Here is a 16922-nt window from a genome sequence, read left to right on the forward strand (position 1 = left end):
GGTGATCCAGTCAATGGTCCGGGATGTCCTGAAGCCAACTTGGATATCGGTACATCAGTGCATTTGCCTACTGTGGAAGATGGTAGCCTCCTACGAGGCACTGCAGAACGGAAGGTTTCACACAAGGTCCTTCCAGCTGGATCTCTTGGACAAGTGGTCCGGATCGCATCTTCACATGCACCAGAAGATACGCCTCTCGCCGAAAGCCAGGATTTCACTCCTCTGGTGGCTACAGACTTCTCACCTGATTGAAGGCTGCGGCTTCGGGATTCAAAATTGTATTCTACTAACCACATGTGCAAGCCTCAGAGGTTGGGGAGCAGTCACGTAGAGGGAAAACTTACAGGGAAAATGGTCAAATCAAGAAGCCATTCTTCCAATAAACATTCTGGAACTTAGGGCCATATACTATGCCCTTCAATAAGCGGCACATCTTCTTCAAGATCAAGCCATTCAGGTACAGTCGGACAATTTGACGGCGGTGTCGTACATAAACCGGCAGGGTGGAACAAAGAGCAGAGCTGCAATGTTAGAGGTAACAAGAATTCTCCTCTGGGCAGAAAAACACGATGTGGCATTGTCGGCAATCTTCATTCTGGGATTAGACAACTGGAAAGCAGACTTCCTCAGCTGAAGTGACCTACACCAAGGAAGGTGGGGCCTCCACCCAGAGGTGTTCGGTGACGTGACAAGTCGGTGGAGAATTCCTCAGATCGACATAATGGCCTCTCATCTCAGCAAGAAGCTCAGGTGGTATTGTTCCAGGTCGAGAGACCCACAAGCAGTGTCGGTGGACGCGCTGGTGACTCCGTGGGTTTACCAGACAGTGTATGTGTTCCCTCCACTTCTGCTCTTCACAAAAATTCTCAAAATAATCAAAAAGATAAGGATTCAGGAGTTGCTCCTAGAGGATCCGTGGCCTCTTTACGAGGACCTTCTGCAACAGGGGCCGTTCATCTACCAAGACTTACCACAGCTACGTTTGATGGCATGGAAGTTGAGCGTCAGATTCTAGCCCGGAAAAAGGATCCCGTACAAGGTAATTCCAACCCAGGAAGGGAGTAATGTCTAAGCATTACCATCATATTTGGAAAAAATGTGTCTTGGTGTGAATCCAAGCAGTTTCCTGCGGTGGAGTTTCAACTGAGATGTTTACTTCTCTTTCTGGAAGCAGGTGTGGATGTGGGCCTTCACCTGGGCTCTATAAAAGTCCAGATTTCGGCCTCGTCCATTTTCTTCCAGAAATAATTGGCTGCCCTCCCCGACGTTCAGACGTTTCTTAAAAAGGGGTTCTGCACATCCAACCGCTCTTTGTGCCTCCTACAGCACCTTGGGATCTTAATGTGGTGTTGCAGTTCCTGCAATCAGATTGGTTTGAGCCTTTACAGGCGGTGTTGGCCTTCGTGTCAGCAAGAGGTGTGTCGGAATTGGGGGCGTTGTCTCATAAGAGCCCATACTTAATATTCCATGAGGATAGAGCTAAACTCAGAACGCATCAGCAATTTCTTCCTAAGGTTGTGTCGGCTTTTCATATCAACCAACCTATTGTCAGTGGCTACTGACACCTCGGCTACTTCAAGGGCCTTGGATGTTGTGAGGGCCTTGAAGGTGTATGTAAAGCGGACAGCTCATCAAAGGAAATCGGATGCGCTATTTGTGCTTTATGATCCCAATAAGATTGGGTGTCTAAGCAGACAATTGCTCGCTGGATCAGGCTTACTATCCAGCATGCTTATTCCATTGCAGGATTGCCGGTTTTAAGATCTGTACAGGCCCACTCTACTCGTTCAGTGGGTTCTTCCTGGGCGGCTGCCTGGGGTGTCTTGACTTTACAACTTTGCAGAGCGGCTACCTGGTCAGGTTCGAACACGTTTGCCAAGTTCGATACTTTGGCCTCTGAGGACCTTCAGTTTGGTCAGTGTGTTCTTGTTCTACAGGAACCTCAGCACTCTCTCACCCGGTTTGGGAGCTTTGGTACATCCCCATGGTACTAAATGGAACCCCAGTATCCTCTAGGATGTAAGAGAAAATAGGATTTTAATTACCTACCGGTAAATTCTTTTCTCGTAGTCCGTAGAGGATGCTGGGCGCCCGCCCAGTGCTTTGTGTTTTCCTGCATATTTACTAGGTTAAGTATTGTTGGTTCAGCTGTTGCTGTTCCTGTTCAAGTTTGCTTAGCATGGCTTTCCTGTTGTTATGTGTGTGCTGGTTCGAATCTCACCACTGTCCTTGTATATCCTTCTCTCGAAGTATGTCCGTCTCCTCCGGGCACAGTTTCTAGACTGAGTCTGGTAGGAGGGGCATAGAAGGAGGAGCCAGCCCACACTATTAAATTCTTAAAGTGCCCTTGGCTCCTAGTGGACCCGTCTTTACCCCATGGAATGAAATGGACCCCAGCATCCTCTACGGACTACGAGAAAAGGATTTATTGGTAGGTAATTAAAATCCTATAGCTGGTGTATCACAAAGACCTGTGATAGCGGGTTGCTGGATGACACATGCCATTCACACATGGGCGGGTCAAATTCAAGAGGTCCTTGCAGGAGATATTTCCCTGGTAACTACAGTGACTCTCATAAAACACAATCAGGACAGTGCACGCATCTTGTGTGACTCTCTCAAGGAGATAGGTGCTATTAACGCTAGGACTACTGCCATGGCAGTGTCGACGCGCAGAGCTTTGTGGCTGCGTCATTGGATAGCGGACGCAGATTCCAAGCGCAGTGTGGAGTCTCTTCCTTTTTCAGGGGAGTGGCCATTCGGGGTTGAGTTGGATACGTGAATTTCAAAGGTTACTGCGGGGAAATCCACGTTCCTCCCCTCCGGGGCCCTGCCGGCTAAGCGTTCCTACCCAGGGCTGTCTACCCAGTCCTTTCGGACTGCCAGGTTCAGATCAAGAGCCAGATACACCTGAAACGCGGCGAGAGGCACTAGAGGCAAGACAAAAAAAACAGCCGCCGCAGGTTCTTGGGAACAAAGCACCAGTTCAGTTTCCACGAGGGCCTCAGCATGATGGTGACCCCCCCATCCTGATGGGATCTCGAGGTGGGAGCGCGATTGCATTACTTCAGCCGCATCTGGGAAAGCTCCTGCCAGGATGCCTGGGTAAAGGATCTCATTTCTCAGGGCTACAAGCTGGAGTTCAGCAGCGCTCCTCCCCAACGATTTTTCAAGTCAAGCTTACCAGTTTAGGAAGATACATGAGTTACGCTGCAACAGGCCATTCTAAAGTAGGCCCAGTCATTGTTCCAGTGCCACTACAACAACAGGGAAAGGGTTACTACTCCAACCTGTTTGTGGTACCAAAACCGGATGGTTCGGTAAAGCCCATTTTGAATCTAAAATCCTTGAACCCTTACCTAAAGGTTTTCAAGTTCAAGATGGAATCCTTGTGAGCAGTGCTTGCGGGTTTGGAAGAACAGGAGTTCATGGATATAGAGGACGCTTATCTCCATATCCCGATTTGGCCGCCTCACCAGGCTTACCTACGGTTTGCCCTGCTGAACGATCACTACCAGTTCCAGGTGCTACCCTTCGGCCTGTCCACAGCTCTGAGGGTCTTTACGAAGGTGATGGCGGAGATAATGTTCCAGCTCCGAGTCTAGGGGATCAGTATTGTCCCTTACCTAGACGATCTCTTGATAAAGGCTAAATCCAGGGAGCTTCTGTTGCGCAATATAGGCCGCACTATTCAGCTTCTGTCACAACATGGGTGGATCCCACCTGGAGCCTACTCAGCGGCTCCTATTACTGGGAATGTTTCTCAATGCAGTGGCTCAGAAAGTGTTCCTCCTAGAGGTCAAGGCAAGGACGCTCCAGGATGTGGTCTGAGAGGTTCTACGACAGAATCGGATCTCCATCCATCTTTGCATAAGATTGTTGGGAAAGATCTAAGCCTCATACGAGGCGATCCAGTATGGAATGTTCCATGCCAGAACATTTTAATTGGATCTCCTGAGATAGTGGTCCGGTTCACATCTTCAGATACCCCGGATCATACACTACCGTTCAAAAGTTTGGGGTCACTTAGAAATGTCCTTTTTTTTTTAAGGAAAAGCACTGTTTTTTTCAATGAAGATAACATTAAATTAATCAGAAATACACTCTATACATTGTTGATGTGGTAAATGACTATACTAGCTGCAAACGTCTGGTTTTCAATGGAATATCTACAGAGTTGTATAGAGGCCCATTTCCAGCAACCATCACTTTAGTTTTCTAATGGAGGTTAGGGTTAGGATGTGGGTAAGGGGGGTTAAGTTTAGGCACTGCTGGTGGGAGGTTAGGGTTAGGCTGTGGGTAAGGGGGGGGGTTAAGTTTAGGCACTGCTGGGGGGGAGGTTAGGGTTAGGCTGTGGGTAAGGGTGGTTAGGTTTAGGCACTGCTGGGGAGAGGTTCGGTTAGGCTGTGGGTAAGGGGGGGTAGGTTTAGGCACTGCTGGGGGAGGATATGTTTAGGCTGTGGGTAAGGTTTTGGCACTGCTGGGGGGAGGTTAGGGTTAGGCTGTGGGTAAGGGGGGTTAGGTTTAGGCACTGCTGGGGGGAGGTTATGGTTAGGCTGTGGATAAGGGGGGTTAGGTTTAGGCACTGCTGGGGGGAGGTTAGGGATAAGCTGTGAGTAAGGGGGGTAGGTTTTGGCACTGCTGGGGGGAGGTTAGGTTTAGGCTGTGGATAAGGGGGGTTAGGTTTAGGCACTGCTGGGGGGAGGTTAGGTTTAGGCTGTGGATAAGGGGGGTTAGGTTTAGGCACTGCTGGGGGGAGGTTAGGTTTAGGCTGTGGATAAGGGGGGTTAGGTTTAGGCACTGCTGGGGGAGGTTAGGTTTAGGCTGTGGATAAGGGGGGTTAGGTTTAGGCACTGCTGGGGGAGGTTAGGTTTAGGCTGTGGATAAGGGGGGTTAGGTTTAGGCACTGCTGGGGGGAGGTTAGGGTTAGGCTGTGGGTAAGGGGGGTTAGGTTTAGGCACTGCTGGGGGGAGGTTAGGTTTAGGCTGTGGGTAAGGGGGATTAGGTTTAGGCACTGCTGGGGGGAGGTTAGGGTTAGGCTGTGGGTAAGGGGGGTTAGGTTTAGGCACTGCTGGGGGAGGATATGTTTAGGCTGTGGGTAAGGTTTTGGCACTGCTGGGGGGAGGTTAGGTTTAGGCTGTGGATAAGGGGGGTTAGGTTTAGGCACTGCTGGGGGGAGGTTAGGTTTAGGCTGTGGATAAGGGGGGTTAGGTTTAGGCACTGCTGGGGGGAGGTTAGGTTTAGGCTGTGGATAAGGGTGGTTAGGTTTAGGCACTGCTGGGGGAGGTTAGGTTTAGGCTGTGGATAAGGGGGGTTAGGTTTAGGCACTGCTGGGGGGAGGTTAGGTTTAGGCTGTGGGTAAGGGGGATTAGGTTTAGGCACTGCTGGGGGGAGGTTAGGGTTAGGCTGTGGGTAAGGGGGGTTAGGTTTAGGCACTGCTGTGGGGAGGTTAGGTTTAGGCTGTGGACAAGGGGGGTTAGGTTTAGGCACTGCTGGGGGAGGTTAGGTTTAGGCTGTGGATAAGGGGGGTTAGGTTTAGGCACTGCTGGGGGAGGTTAGGTTTAGGCTGTGGATAAGGGGGGTTAGGTTTAGGCACTGCTGGGGGGAGGTTAGGGTTAGGCTGTGGGTAAGGGGGGTTAGGTTTAGGCACTGCTGGGGGGAGGTTAGGTTTAGGCTGTGGGTAAGGGGGATTAGGTTTAGGCACTGCTGGGGGGAGGTTAGGGTTAGGCTGTGGGTAAGGGGGGTTAGGTTTAGGCACTGCTGGGGGAGGATATGTTTAGGCTGTGGGTAAGGTTTTGGCACTGCTGGGGGGAGGTTAGGTTTAGGCTGTGGATAAGGGGGGTTAGGTTTAGGCACTGCTGGGGATAGGTTAGGTTTAGGCTGTGGATAAGGGGGGTTAGGTTTAGGCACTGCTGGGGGGAGGTTAGGTTTAGGCTGTGGATAAGGGGGGTTAGGTTTAGGCACTGCTGGGGGAGGTTAGGTTTAGGCTGTGGATAAGGGGGGTTAGGTTTAGGCACTGCTGGGGGGGAGGTTAGGTTTAGGCTGTGGGTAAGGGGGATTAGGTTTAGGCACTGCTGGGGGGAGGTTAGGGTTAGGCTGTGGGTAAGGGGGGTTAGGTTTAGGCACTGCTGGGGGAGGATATGTTTAGGCTGTGGGTAAGGTTTTGGCACTGCTGGGGGGAGGTTAGGTTTAGGCTGTGGATAAGGGGGGTTAGGTTTAGGCACTGCTGGGGGGAGGTTAGGTTTAGGCTGTGGATAAGGGGGGTTAGGTTTAGGCACTGCTGGGGGAGGTTAGGTTTAGGCTGTGGGTAAGTGGGGTTAGGTTTAGGCACTGCTGGGGGGAGGTTAGGGTTAGGCTGTGGGTAAGGGGGGTTAGGTTTAGGCACTGCTGGGGGGAGGTTAGGTTTAGGCTGTGGGTTAGGGGGTTAGGTTTAGGCACTGCTGGGGGGAGGTTAGGGTTAGGCTGTGGGTAAGGGAGGTTAGGATTAGGCACTGCTGGGGGGAGGTTAGGGTTAGGCTGTGGGTAAGGGAGGTTAGGGTTAGGCACTGCTGGGGGGAGGTTAGGGTTAGGCTGTGGGTAAGGGGGGGTAGGTTTAGGCACTGCTGGGGGGAGGTTATGGTTAGGCTGTGGGTAAGGGGGTTAGGTTTAGGCACTGCTGGGGGGAGGTTAGGGTTAGGCTGTGGGTAAGGGAGGTTAGGGTTAGGCACTGCTGGGGGGAGGTTAGGGTTAGGCTGTGGGTAAGGAGGTTAGGTTTAGGCACTGCTGGGGGGAGGTTAGGTTTAGGCACTGCTGGGGGGAGGTTAGGGTTAGGCTGTGGATAAGGGGGGTTAGGTTTAGGCACTGCTGGGGGGATGTTAGGGTTAGGCTGTGGGTAAGGGGGGTTAGGTTTAGGTACTGCTGGGGGGAGGATAGGGTTAGGCTGTGGGTAAGGAGGTTAGGATTAGGCACTGCTGGGGGGAGGTTAGGTTTAGGCTGTGGGTAAGGGGGGGTTAGGTTTAGGCACTGCTGGGGGGATGTTAGGGTTAGGCTGTGGGTAAGGGGGGTTAGGTTTAGGCACTGCTGGGGGGAGGATAGGGTTAGGCTGTGGGTAAGGAGGTTAGGATTAGGCACTGCTGGGGGGAGGTTAGGTTTAGGCTGTGGGTAAGGGGGGTTAGGATTAGGCACTGCTGGGGGGAGGTAAGGGTTAGGCTGTGTGTGGGGGGGTTAGGTGTCGGCAGTGCTGGGGGGAGGTTAGGGTTAGGCTGTGAGTGGGAGGGTTAGGTGTCGGCAGTGCTGCGATTGGGGTGCCGGTGTGGTTTCTCATTTCTAGCCTTATATGATGTAGCCCTGGCTCAGATCACTTGTATAAATGCTTTTGACGGAAGCAGACGTTTTAGGCATCTTGACAGGATGATCCCAGAAGTAGCGGGTGTACCACAGGTAGCAGCAGTGCCTGCACAATTGATTCATGTTATATTCTCATAGATCCTTAGCTTGGTCTAGTTGTGAATGGCGCTGGGAATATCAGGGAAACTTACTGTAGTGGACGCCTGAAATAACCACTGAGGTTGGTCTACAAGCCCATGACACTCCCAGAAGACACACAAGGCATGCAAGGAAAGCAGCCACCCGCTCCTAGGCTACTTACCCTACCGCACAGCACTTACGCTGTCACCTGCGCTCACCTCCCGCCCGCAGCACAGCGTAGAGGAGCTGTAGAGCCATCTTCACTTTCTGCCCGGCCCCTGTGTGAATCCGCGGCTGCATGTGACCAGGAGGGGAGGCACCGCCAGAGGACTGGTAGTGGTAAGGCTCCACCTCCTCTTTTACAGGCAGGAAGCGCAGTCAATTGAGAGCCAGGAATTGGCTGCAGCGGAGCGCGTCCTCGGGGACCCACACGTTTTTGAAAAGTGAGTCCCCGTCCTCTGATCTGGGTAAAATACATGCTATAGCGCGTATTTGCGTACACTGTGTGTGTATGTATATGTATATGTGTGTGTGTGTGTGTGTATGTATGTATATATATATATATATATATATATATATATATGTATATATATATATATTAAGCAACAATGTGGGTCATTCCGAGTTGTTCGCAAGCAGCTGTAGTTCGTTCGTTGCGCATCGATCAGGCAAAAAATCGGCACTTCTGTGCATGCGTATGCGGTGCAATGCGCATGCGTATGCGGCGCAATGCGCACGCACGGCGTTCTTTTACAACGATTGATGTAGTTTCACACAAGGTATAGCGACGCTTTTCAGTCGCACTGCTGGCCGCAGAGTGATTGACAGGAAGAAGGCATTACTGGGTGTCAACTGACCGTTTTCAGGGAGTGTTCAGCGTGCCAGAAAAATGCAGGTGTAGCTGGCAGAACGCAGGGCGTGTTTGTGACATCAAAACAGGAACTGAACAGTCTGAAGTGAGTAGTGTCTGAAGCTGCACAAAAAATATTGTAGCCGCGCTGCGATCCTTTCGAACGCACTTCTGCTAAGCTAACATAAACTCCCAAAGAGTGGCGGCTTAGCGTTTGCACGGCTGCTAAAAACAGCTAGCGAATGAACAACTCGGAATGAGGGCCAATGTGTATAGTGTATTTGAATTGTATTTAAGGTGGAATGCACTTGGTTGTGTGTCCCAGGAGGGGGGAATCCATTACTGTGTAGGCCAGGCATGTCCAAACTGCTGCCCTCCAGCTGTTGAGAAACTACACATCCCAGCATGCCCTGACACAGCTTTAGCATTCTCTGACAGCAAAACTGTCAGGGCATGCTGGGATATGTAGTTTCACAACAACTGGAGGGCCGCAATTTGGACATGCCTGGTGTAGGCTGGTGGATTCCCCCAGTACTTTCCCCCCAAAATGGAATGCCTTCCTCTCTAGCCTCCCACATGGAAGTATCACGAGGAGAGAGAGGAGCAGCTCAGCTTTAAAACAAGCTGGGTGGTTTTCTGGAGCTCCTTAGGGATCACCTTTGGTGGGCAGGAAAGCCTGACCGGGGATCTAGGCTGCACATCTCTGGAGCCCAATTTTAGACTGGAGATGGTGAGCTGCGTACCCGGGCAGATTCCTGGAAGTAGTTTAGATGGGAAAACTTCCCCCAGCCTAGACTGAGCGTCACCAGGGCGGGTAACAACCCTCCAGGATGGGACGGTCAAAGGAGAGTGACTACTCCCCACCGTCCATAGAGGACAATGTTAGCTGTGCATGTGGCCAAGGCATGCACATCACATGGGTAAACAATGATTGGTTGAGATCAGCACGGTGGACTTACCGCCTGTGGTATGTGTATTGGCGTAAGATAAAAAGAGGAGGCCTGTGAGCCTCCAGAGGTATTATACCATTTTCACTCTGCTGTAAACATCTTGCTGTATTGGTGTTGCCACTAGCAATAGGGAAGAGTCTCTTTTAAGACTGGGTGAATAAACATCTGCCTCAAGATGACCGCTTCATCTTGTGACCTGCAGTGCTATGCCGAACATAGTTCCATTTTCCGGCTGTCCATGGTGCACTCAGCGTCTCCAAGCTCCGCCTCCCGCCAGCTACTGTGCAGAGGCCAAGTCCAGCGACTAGTGGTGATTCGTCGACACCACACAGGTGTGGTAAAACAGCGTGTAGACACATACAGAGCAGTACCATGGTTACAGACTCCATAGCGACAAGAGTCTGGTGGTGGCAGTGTAGTACCCACCCACTATGCAGTGGGTGGAGTCAGTAATAGGTGGTTACTGATGGTAATTGGGAATCCCCTAATTGATCAGATCCCGTGTGACCTAAGCATCCATTCTGTGACTGGGGCGGGACGCAAGGTAGGGCGAGGGCTTTCATAGAGAAACATCCGGTCACACAAATTGCTGGCATAGCGGTGGGATAATCCTAGGTGGCTTTTCGGTCACCTGATTGGAGAAGCCGGGTTATTCAGGAGAGGAGTAACTGCAGCGCAGGAGAACACACAAGATGGCGGCCTCAGTGGAATGTCTAAGGATGATCTGGAGATCGTGTATCAGGAGAAGGGTGTGGATATCCCTTTCAACGCGTCCAGAAGCGTCATGAGGACGGCACTCGTGAGCTTGGAGGAGCCCCGCCGGGCGGAGGTAGAGAGTGCTAAGGGCGTTGGCATTGAAGAGGGCAGCCTACCAGTGGACCTTTGTACAGAACCGGTGAGACCCAGAAGCCCCACCCTCTCTATTAGCAGCAGCCATGTTTCATACCTAGCAGGGCCAGAGGTCCAACGTCCCAGGTGGGGCCACACGGATACCTTAGCAGATCGGTTAGTGGAATTCGGAGAAAGGGCAACGGAGCAAGAGTGCTTGATCATCACCTCACTTTCCAATATCACTGCCGGGCTCCGGTGACTTTGCGCAGCCCGTTCTGCCCCCAGGAGTAGCAGAAGAGCCAGTGCTCCCACCTGAGGCAAAAGTGCCTCCAAGTCAGGTATTCGGAGCGTGCAGGAAAGACTGGGCACACTTAGCTCCAGAATACAGCCCGTGGCTTCAGCTGCGTCACTAGGCTGCAGCAGTGAACGGTGCCCGGAGCGGCTTTAGGGCAGGAGAAGTGGGGTATTTAATAGATTGGGTCTTGGTCCCAGTGGTGGCTGAGAGCTATCAGGTAGGGTAGATAAGAAGCCACGTAGTAATGAAAGCTCCAGAAAGCACCTCTGGATGGACTCAGGCCCCTCTTATTTATTATTTTATATACTAACAGGGGTGACAGGTGTGGTACAGCCCTGCAAAGGCAGATCCAATCTCTTTCTCATCAGACTCTGCTGTCTTCCCTGCACTCTCACTCAGATGTTCACTGCTGCCAGTAGCACACGTATGAGAAGCAGAAGTATGGTGGCAGCAGTATAGATTCTGATATGTAATTCTCTATATCATACCATACACACATCTTCCTTATTACTACTGAGAATATAGAAGTAATACACCGATTATGGGGGTTTAACAGTGGATTATAACCTAGCAGATGATGATTACAGGGTATTATATGGTGTATTGCATGTAAAATACCTTGTTCCACACCTACTCTGCTGTAGCAATATACGTTATATAAGGGTGAGTAACACATGTACAGGCTTACCAGCGTATGAGCACACACATAAAGGAATGCTACATTACCAAGGCTTCCAGGAGTAATGTTAGGAGACATTTCTCTGATCCATCAGCTCATATGACTGATGTTATTGTTCATCTAGAACAGGGCTGGCCAAACCGGTCCTCGACATCTACCAACAGTTCATGTTTTCCAGGCCTCCTGGAGATCTGTAGAATTGTCAGTTAGGAATGAATGCTTCACATCGTAATTAGTAATGACTACACCTGTGCACCAGCTAGGTAGTCTGGAAAATGTGTACTGTTGGTAGATCTCGAGGACCGGTTTGGCCAGCCCTGATCTAGAATCTCCAATTCATACGATCTGTTCCCCAGCCATTGTTTTACATTGGTGCTGACATAGGACTTGACGAGTGACTACATCTCCATTTATACTTCATGGTTAGTTACCAGTACAAGAGAGAGATATATCTAAGTCTTATTATAATATTACATTTGTTATTGTGAGTGTTCTCAGGAGGGTGGACAAAATGATAGTCTGAGACACAATATTATAAAGCCTTCATTAAAAGTTATGTTTTATTATACACACACATTTACAATTAACTGTCCCAGAGAGTCGTCTTCTCCTATTGTTTACAAGATTAATATTGGTACAGAAAATGTCACATTTCCATAATGTATTTTATTTCCAGCAGATGGACACACCGGCAGGAATATCTCAGAAGGACATCTAATGTTATCCCCGGATTGTGACATAAAAGATAATGACAGCAGACAGGATTCTCCAGGAGATAACCCCATTACCCCAATTATACATCCAGCTCTATCAGCTGATCCCTCTGATCCTGGGAAATGTTCTCCTGATCACTCTGATATTGGTGCATCTGTTACAGCTCTGAGAGTAGATACAGTGTTTCCGTGTTCTATAGATGCCAAATGTTTTACAAAGAACACAAAGCCTATTAACCCACAGACAGGTAAGGCAGGTGAGAGGCCATTTCTATGTTCTGAGTGTGGGAAATGTTTTACATACAAATCAGCTCTTGTTACACATCAGAGAAGGCACACAGGTGAGAAGCCATTTCCATGTTCTAAGTGTGGGAAATGTTTTACATACAAAACGACTCTTGATGCACATAAGAGAAGTCACACAAGTACATCACCATTTCCATGTTCTGAGTGTGGGAAATATTTTGCACAGAAATCACAACGTGCTAGACATCAGAGAAGTCACACAAGTGAGAGGCCATTTCCATGTCCTGAGTGTTGGAAATGGTTTGCACAGAAATCAGATGTTGTTAAACATCAGATAAGTCACACAGGTGAGAGGCTATTTCCATGTTCTGAGTGTGGGAAATGGTTTGCACGGAAATCAGATCTTGTTAAACATCAGAGAAGTCACACAGGTGAGAAGCCATTTTCTTGCTCTGAGTGCGCAAAATGTTATAGTCGGAAAGCACAACTTGTTATACATCAGAGAAGTCACACAGGTGAGAAGCCATTTCCATGTTCTGAGTGTGGGAAATGGTTTGCACACAAATCAGATCTTGTTAGTCATAACAGAAGTCACACAGTGGAGAATCCAATTTCTTGCTCTGAGTGTGGGAAATGTTTTACAAAGAAATCACAACTTGTTACACATCAGCGAAGTCACACAGGTGAGAGGCCATTTCAATGTCCTGAGTGTGGGAAAGGGTTTGCACAGAAATCAAATCTTGTTAGACATCAGAGAAGTCACACAGGTGAGAAGCCATTTCCATGTTCTGAATGTGGGAAATGTTTTGCACACAAATCAGATCTTGTTAGTCATAACAGAAGTCACACAGTGGAGAATCCAATTTCTTGCTCTGAGTGTGGGAAATGTTTTACACGGAAATGCCGTCTTGTTATACATCAAAGAAGTCACACAGGTGAGAAGCCATTTCCATGTTCTGAGTGTGGGAAATGTTTTGCACTCAAATCATCTCTTGTTAGACATCACAGAAGTCACACAGGTGAGAAGCTATTTTCTTGCACCGAGTGTGGGAAATGTTTTACACAGAAATCACATCTTGTTAGACATCAGCAAAGTCACACATGTGAGAATCCATTTCCATGCACTGAGTGTGGGAAATGTTTTACACAGAAATCACAACTTGTTACACATCAGAGAAGTCACACAGGTGAGAAGCCATTTTAATCTTCTGGAGTATACTTATCATTGCCAGGCGTTGTTCTTCAAGGTTCTTATCCTATCTCCTATGCTTTTTGCAATATACATGCTACCGCAGGGTGAAATAATCAGATGTCATGCCCTCATCTGCCACTGCTATACAGATGACCTGTCTTTTACTCCGTGTACCGAGAACCCAGTACCAATCCTAAATGGTTGTCTAGCTGAGCTCCAGGTGTGGGTGATGCCAGTTGGCTGTGACTCAGTCCTGGTGAAACATGTCATTATGATAGAAGTTCACCAACAAAGGGCAGGGCTACAGCTCAGCTTTGCAAACCAACCAGACTTATGCTTGGGGGTTCAGAGTTACAAAATGCTGATCCTGTGCGGAATCTAGGTGTCCAGGATGGTGGAGTGACACTTAGACATCAGGTATCAGCCACAATCAGATCCTCTTATGAGGAACATAGCCACACTCCAGCATTTATTTCCCTCAGAAGATCTACCTGATGTCATACATGCACTTGTATCCTCCCATTTAGACTACTGCAATGTCCTCTATCTGGGTCTCCCAGCAATAGAATTGCACCGCTTCTAGCTTGTACAGAATGCAGCAGCCAGGCTGTTACCTAACCAGCCCGTTCCTGCCACATAACACCCATTCTCTGCTCCCTTCACCGGCTGCCTGTAAGATGGTGACTCTGGGCCTAATTCAGGTTGGATCGCAGTGTGATCCAAATGGAATTATTCAGAAAAAGTTGCGGATGCATGCGCAGTGCCAATCCTGCGCATGCGCCCGCATATTCTGCAGAAAATGCGATTGCCTGTCAGGCAGAGGCAGTCACCTGGGGTGAGCGGGCAATGCTCCATTTCCAGGGAGGAGGCGGTGTGGCGTGAATGGAGGGCAGAGGCGGACAAGCGGGCATCATCACGGTGGCTTTGTGACATCACATGCAGCCGCCGTGATTGAGAAGAATGCGGCGGGCCTCCTGCGGTAGCAGTTAAGCTGCGGCAGCAGGAGGCTTCACTCATTTCTACGATGAAGCGGAAATGGTGAGGCAATCGCAATTTCTATTTCATCAAGGGGGGAGGCGGCGGTCAGCATGCTGGGTGGCCTTGCCCTGTGATGGGGAGACAGGGTGGGTGGCAGTAGTGCAGTAGTGGGGGCTGCTGGAGGCAGTGTCTAAGTGGGTAATATTGTTCCCAAGCAGCGCTGAGGTGTCAGTGGGAAGATAGGGCAGGTGGCAGTAGTGGGGTGAGACAGGGCAGGTGGCAGTAGTGGGGGGAGACAGGGCAGGCGGCAGTAGTGGGAGGAGACAGGGCAGATGGCAGTAGTGAGGGAGACAGGGTGGGTGGCAGTAGTGGGGGAGACAGGGTGGGTGGCTGCAGTGCAGTACCAGGGGCTGCTGGAGGCAGTAAAGAGGTGTATGTGTTCCACACAGAATCAGTTGATAATTAGACTTAATGATGATTATGCTTCCTTATTTCTAATTATTCCCTTGTATGTGTTATTGTTATTTGCTGAGTCAGCCTTTATGTGTGTTCTGTGTAATAATCCTGGTGCTACCGATCTCATATCATTTGAATTAACTTGGAAAAGATTAGATATTGTTAGGTGCGGCGGTGCTCGCCCGCTCTCTGACAGAGCAGCAGTCACGGCCACCGCGCCTCTCTTCCTGTCCGTCTCCGCACGGCGCCTAGGGACGCCGGGAGCGCGATAGCCGCCGGCTCCCTGGCAACGCTAGGACGCCGTGCGTTCAGGGCCGCCGGGTCCATAGCAACGGGGACGCCACAGGCGGACCGCGTTCCCCGTTGCACTAATTAAAGCATTTACCTGTTTTCCCCTGCTCGTGCAGCAAGGCAGCTGCACGACATTTATTAATTAGGCTCTGTACTCCCATTGGAGGCTTCCCTGTTATATGCCTCCTCAGTGCCTCACACTAACGCCGGTGATAGCTTCCTGTATGCTGTTTATGTCTGGTGAACGTCTGTTCCTGGTCTGCTGTATCCGGCCCATCCTGCTCCCTGTGTCCTTGTATCCAGGAGTTCTTTAGCCGGTCCTGGGAATCCTTCTGATCCTCGTGAACCTGTGGCTGTCGTTTGGGGTTCTCGCCCGGTTTCGTGTTGCGGCCTAGCCCGCTTTAGTATTGCATTATTTTGTACTGGTGCATTTGGGGAGGTTTCCGCTTCCACTGTTCTCCCCGGAACTCGGCGGTGCCGTGTGGGGGAGTGGACAGTGGTATCTTTTTGGTTGTTTTTTTCCTTTGGCGGCAAGCCGCGCATACATTTAGTTTTATGCTAGTCAGTAGCCCCTGGCTTTGGTTGTTTCAGTTAGAGGGCCCCTTGTTATTACCCTGTCTCAGTTCACGCTTTGTCTCTCCTTAAGACCTGAGGGGGCATCGGAGTTGGGCAGACCTAATCCGCTCTTCAAACGCGGCTGCCATGGGCCCAAGAAACCATAGTCCTACAAGAGTGAATTGACAACACAGGTAAAACAACGGAGGTAGGGTGCCAGGGGCTATTCCCGTTCTATATCACCAAATCCAGCATTACGTCCTGGTGCTCCGGACTCACTTCATAACATCTTCCGTGTTCTGAGCGCCAGGGATCGTAACAGATATGCACTCTGGAAGCATATAGGGGGGTCAATCAAAGATGAACACATGTGACATCACGCAGCCCCCCATCCCCCCGGAAAATGGTCCCGGCCCGTCCGCGTTCAGCCCTCAGGGATGTGACCGGAATGTGTGTGTCTGCGTGGCCGCTGCGCGTGTACATTTTGCCACCACCGGGTAAACTGCTGCGGGCCACTATTGCGGCTGGGTCTGAATGACCCCCATAGGCTGTTGTGCAGAGTAAAGTATTTTTTAAGTTAAAAATATAGATAAAATATGTGTATTAAAGATATGAAATAAAGTCGTTTAAAAGCAAAAAATAGATTTCTGGTGCAATTTTGGCTATGTTAGTTTTATCATTTGTTGTATTCAAATAAATTTGTCTATTCAAAAGTTCTGTTTTTTTTTTTACTTGTAGGTGAATTAGGGTTGTTGTATTTAAAAAAAAAAAAAACAACTTACCTGACCCGTGCCTGGAAATGTCCATGTATGAAGGTATGGGAGATACCTGCTGCAGTCCCTTCTACTTACATTTGGGAGGTACGGTTGTTTTGGGGGAATTAGCAGCAAATAGTAAATGATACATTGGCTCCAAAACGTCTCGCTGACCCTCTGATTTTTACAAAAATATGTTACACAAAATGACATTTGCATTAACAGCCATTAATTGAACAAGAAAAACACAAAGCAATTTTAAAATACCCAAAACTTTATATATAAATAATAGAAGAAAACCACCAATTCTGGTCTTCATTCTTTGACTATCAGGAGAATGCCAACAGTAACCAGTAGAGGAATCAGGCGTATCCCACAGAATATCAGCGCTGCCACCATACATTGGGGAGAAGATAAAATGCAGATTTCTGACCAGTGCTCTTAGAAGGAACACAAGAAGTGTATAGATCACAATGATCAGAAGTCCGGGACAATGAGGTCAAGAAACCAACGCTGTGGTACTAATGACCTCAATACAGGACACTTGGAGGAAGAGACTGGGGTAAGGGCAACAACAATTTTTCAAACAACTAAAAAAAAACAAAAAAAAATGAATTATAAATTTAAAAAATGAGGATCGTCCAGTACAGTGGACTGTGTACTCAGCATGTCTAAGTACATACCA

At 49.3% G+C, this 16922-nt stretch overlaps 1 protein-coding gene across 1 annotated transcript in view; it reads left to right on the top strand.

The window, feature by feature from the left end:
- The window catches only part of LOC135047439 (gastrula zinc finger protein XlCGF26.1-like), a 31327-nt gene extending 15132 nt beyond the window's left edge, over window positions 1-16195 (top strand). Inside the window, exon 2 of the mRNA XM_063955447.1 lies at window positions 11731-16195. Within this exon, the coding sequence (XP_063811517.1) occupies window positions 11769-13214 (1446 nt within the window). The 5' untranslated portion in view covers window positions 11731-11768 and the 3' untranslated portion in view covers window positions 13215-16195. The remainder of the gene's footprint in view (window positions 1-11730) is intronic.
- The last annotated feature ends 727 nt before the right edge of the window (window positions 16196-16922 follow it).

Source organism: Pseudophryne corroboree, unplaced genomic scaffold (genome assembly GCF_028390025.1).
Source record: "Pseudophryne corroboree isolate aPseCor3 unplaced genomic scaffold, aPseCor3.hap2 scaffold_929, whole genome shotgun sequence".
NCBI lineage: Eukaryota > Metazoa > Chordata > Amphibia > Anura > Myobatrachidae > Pseudophryne > Pseudophryne corroboree.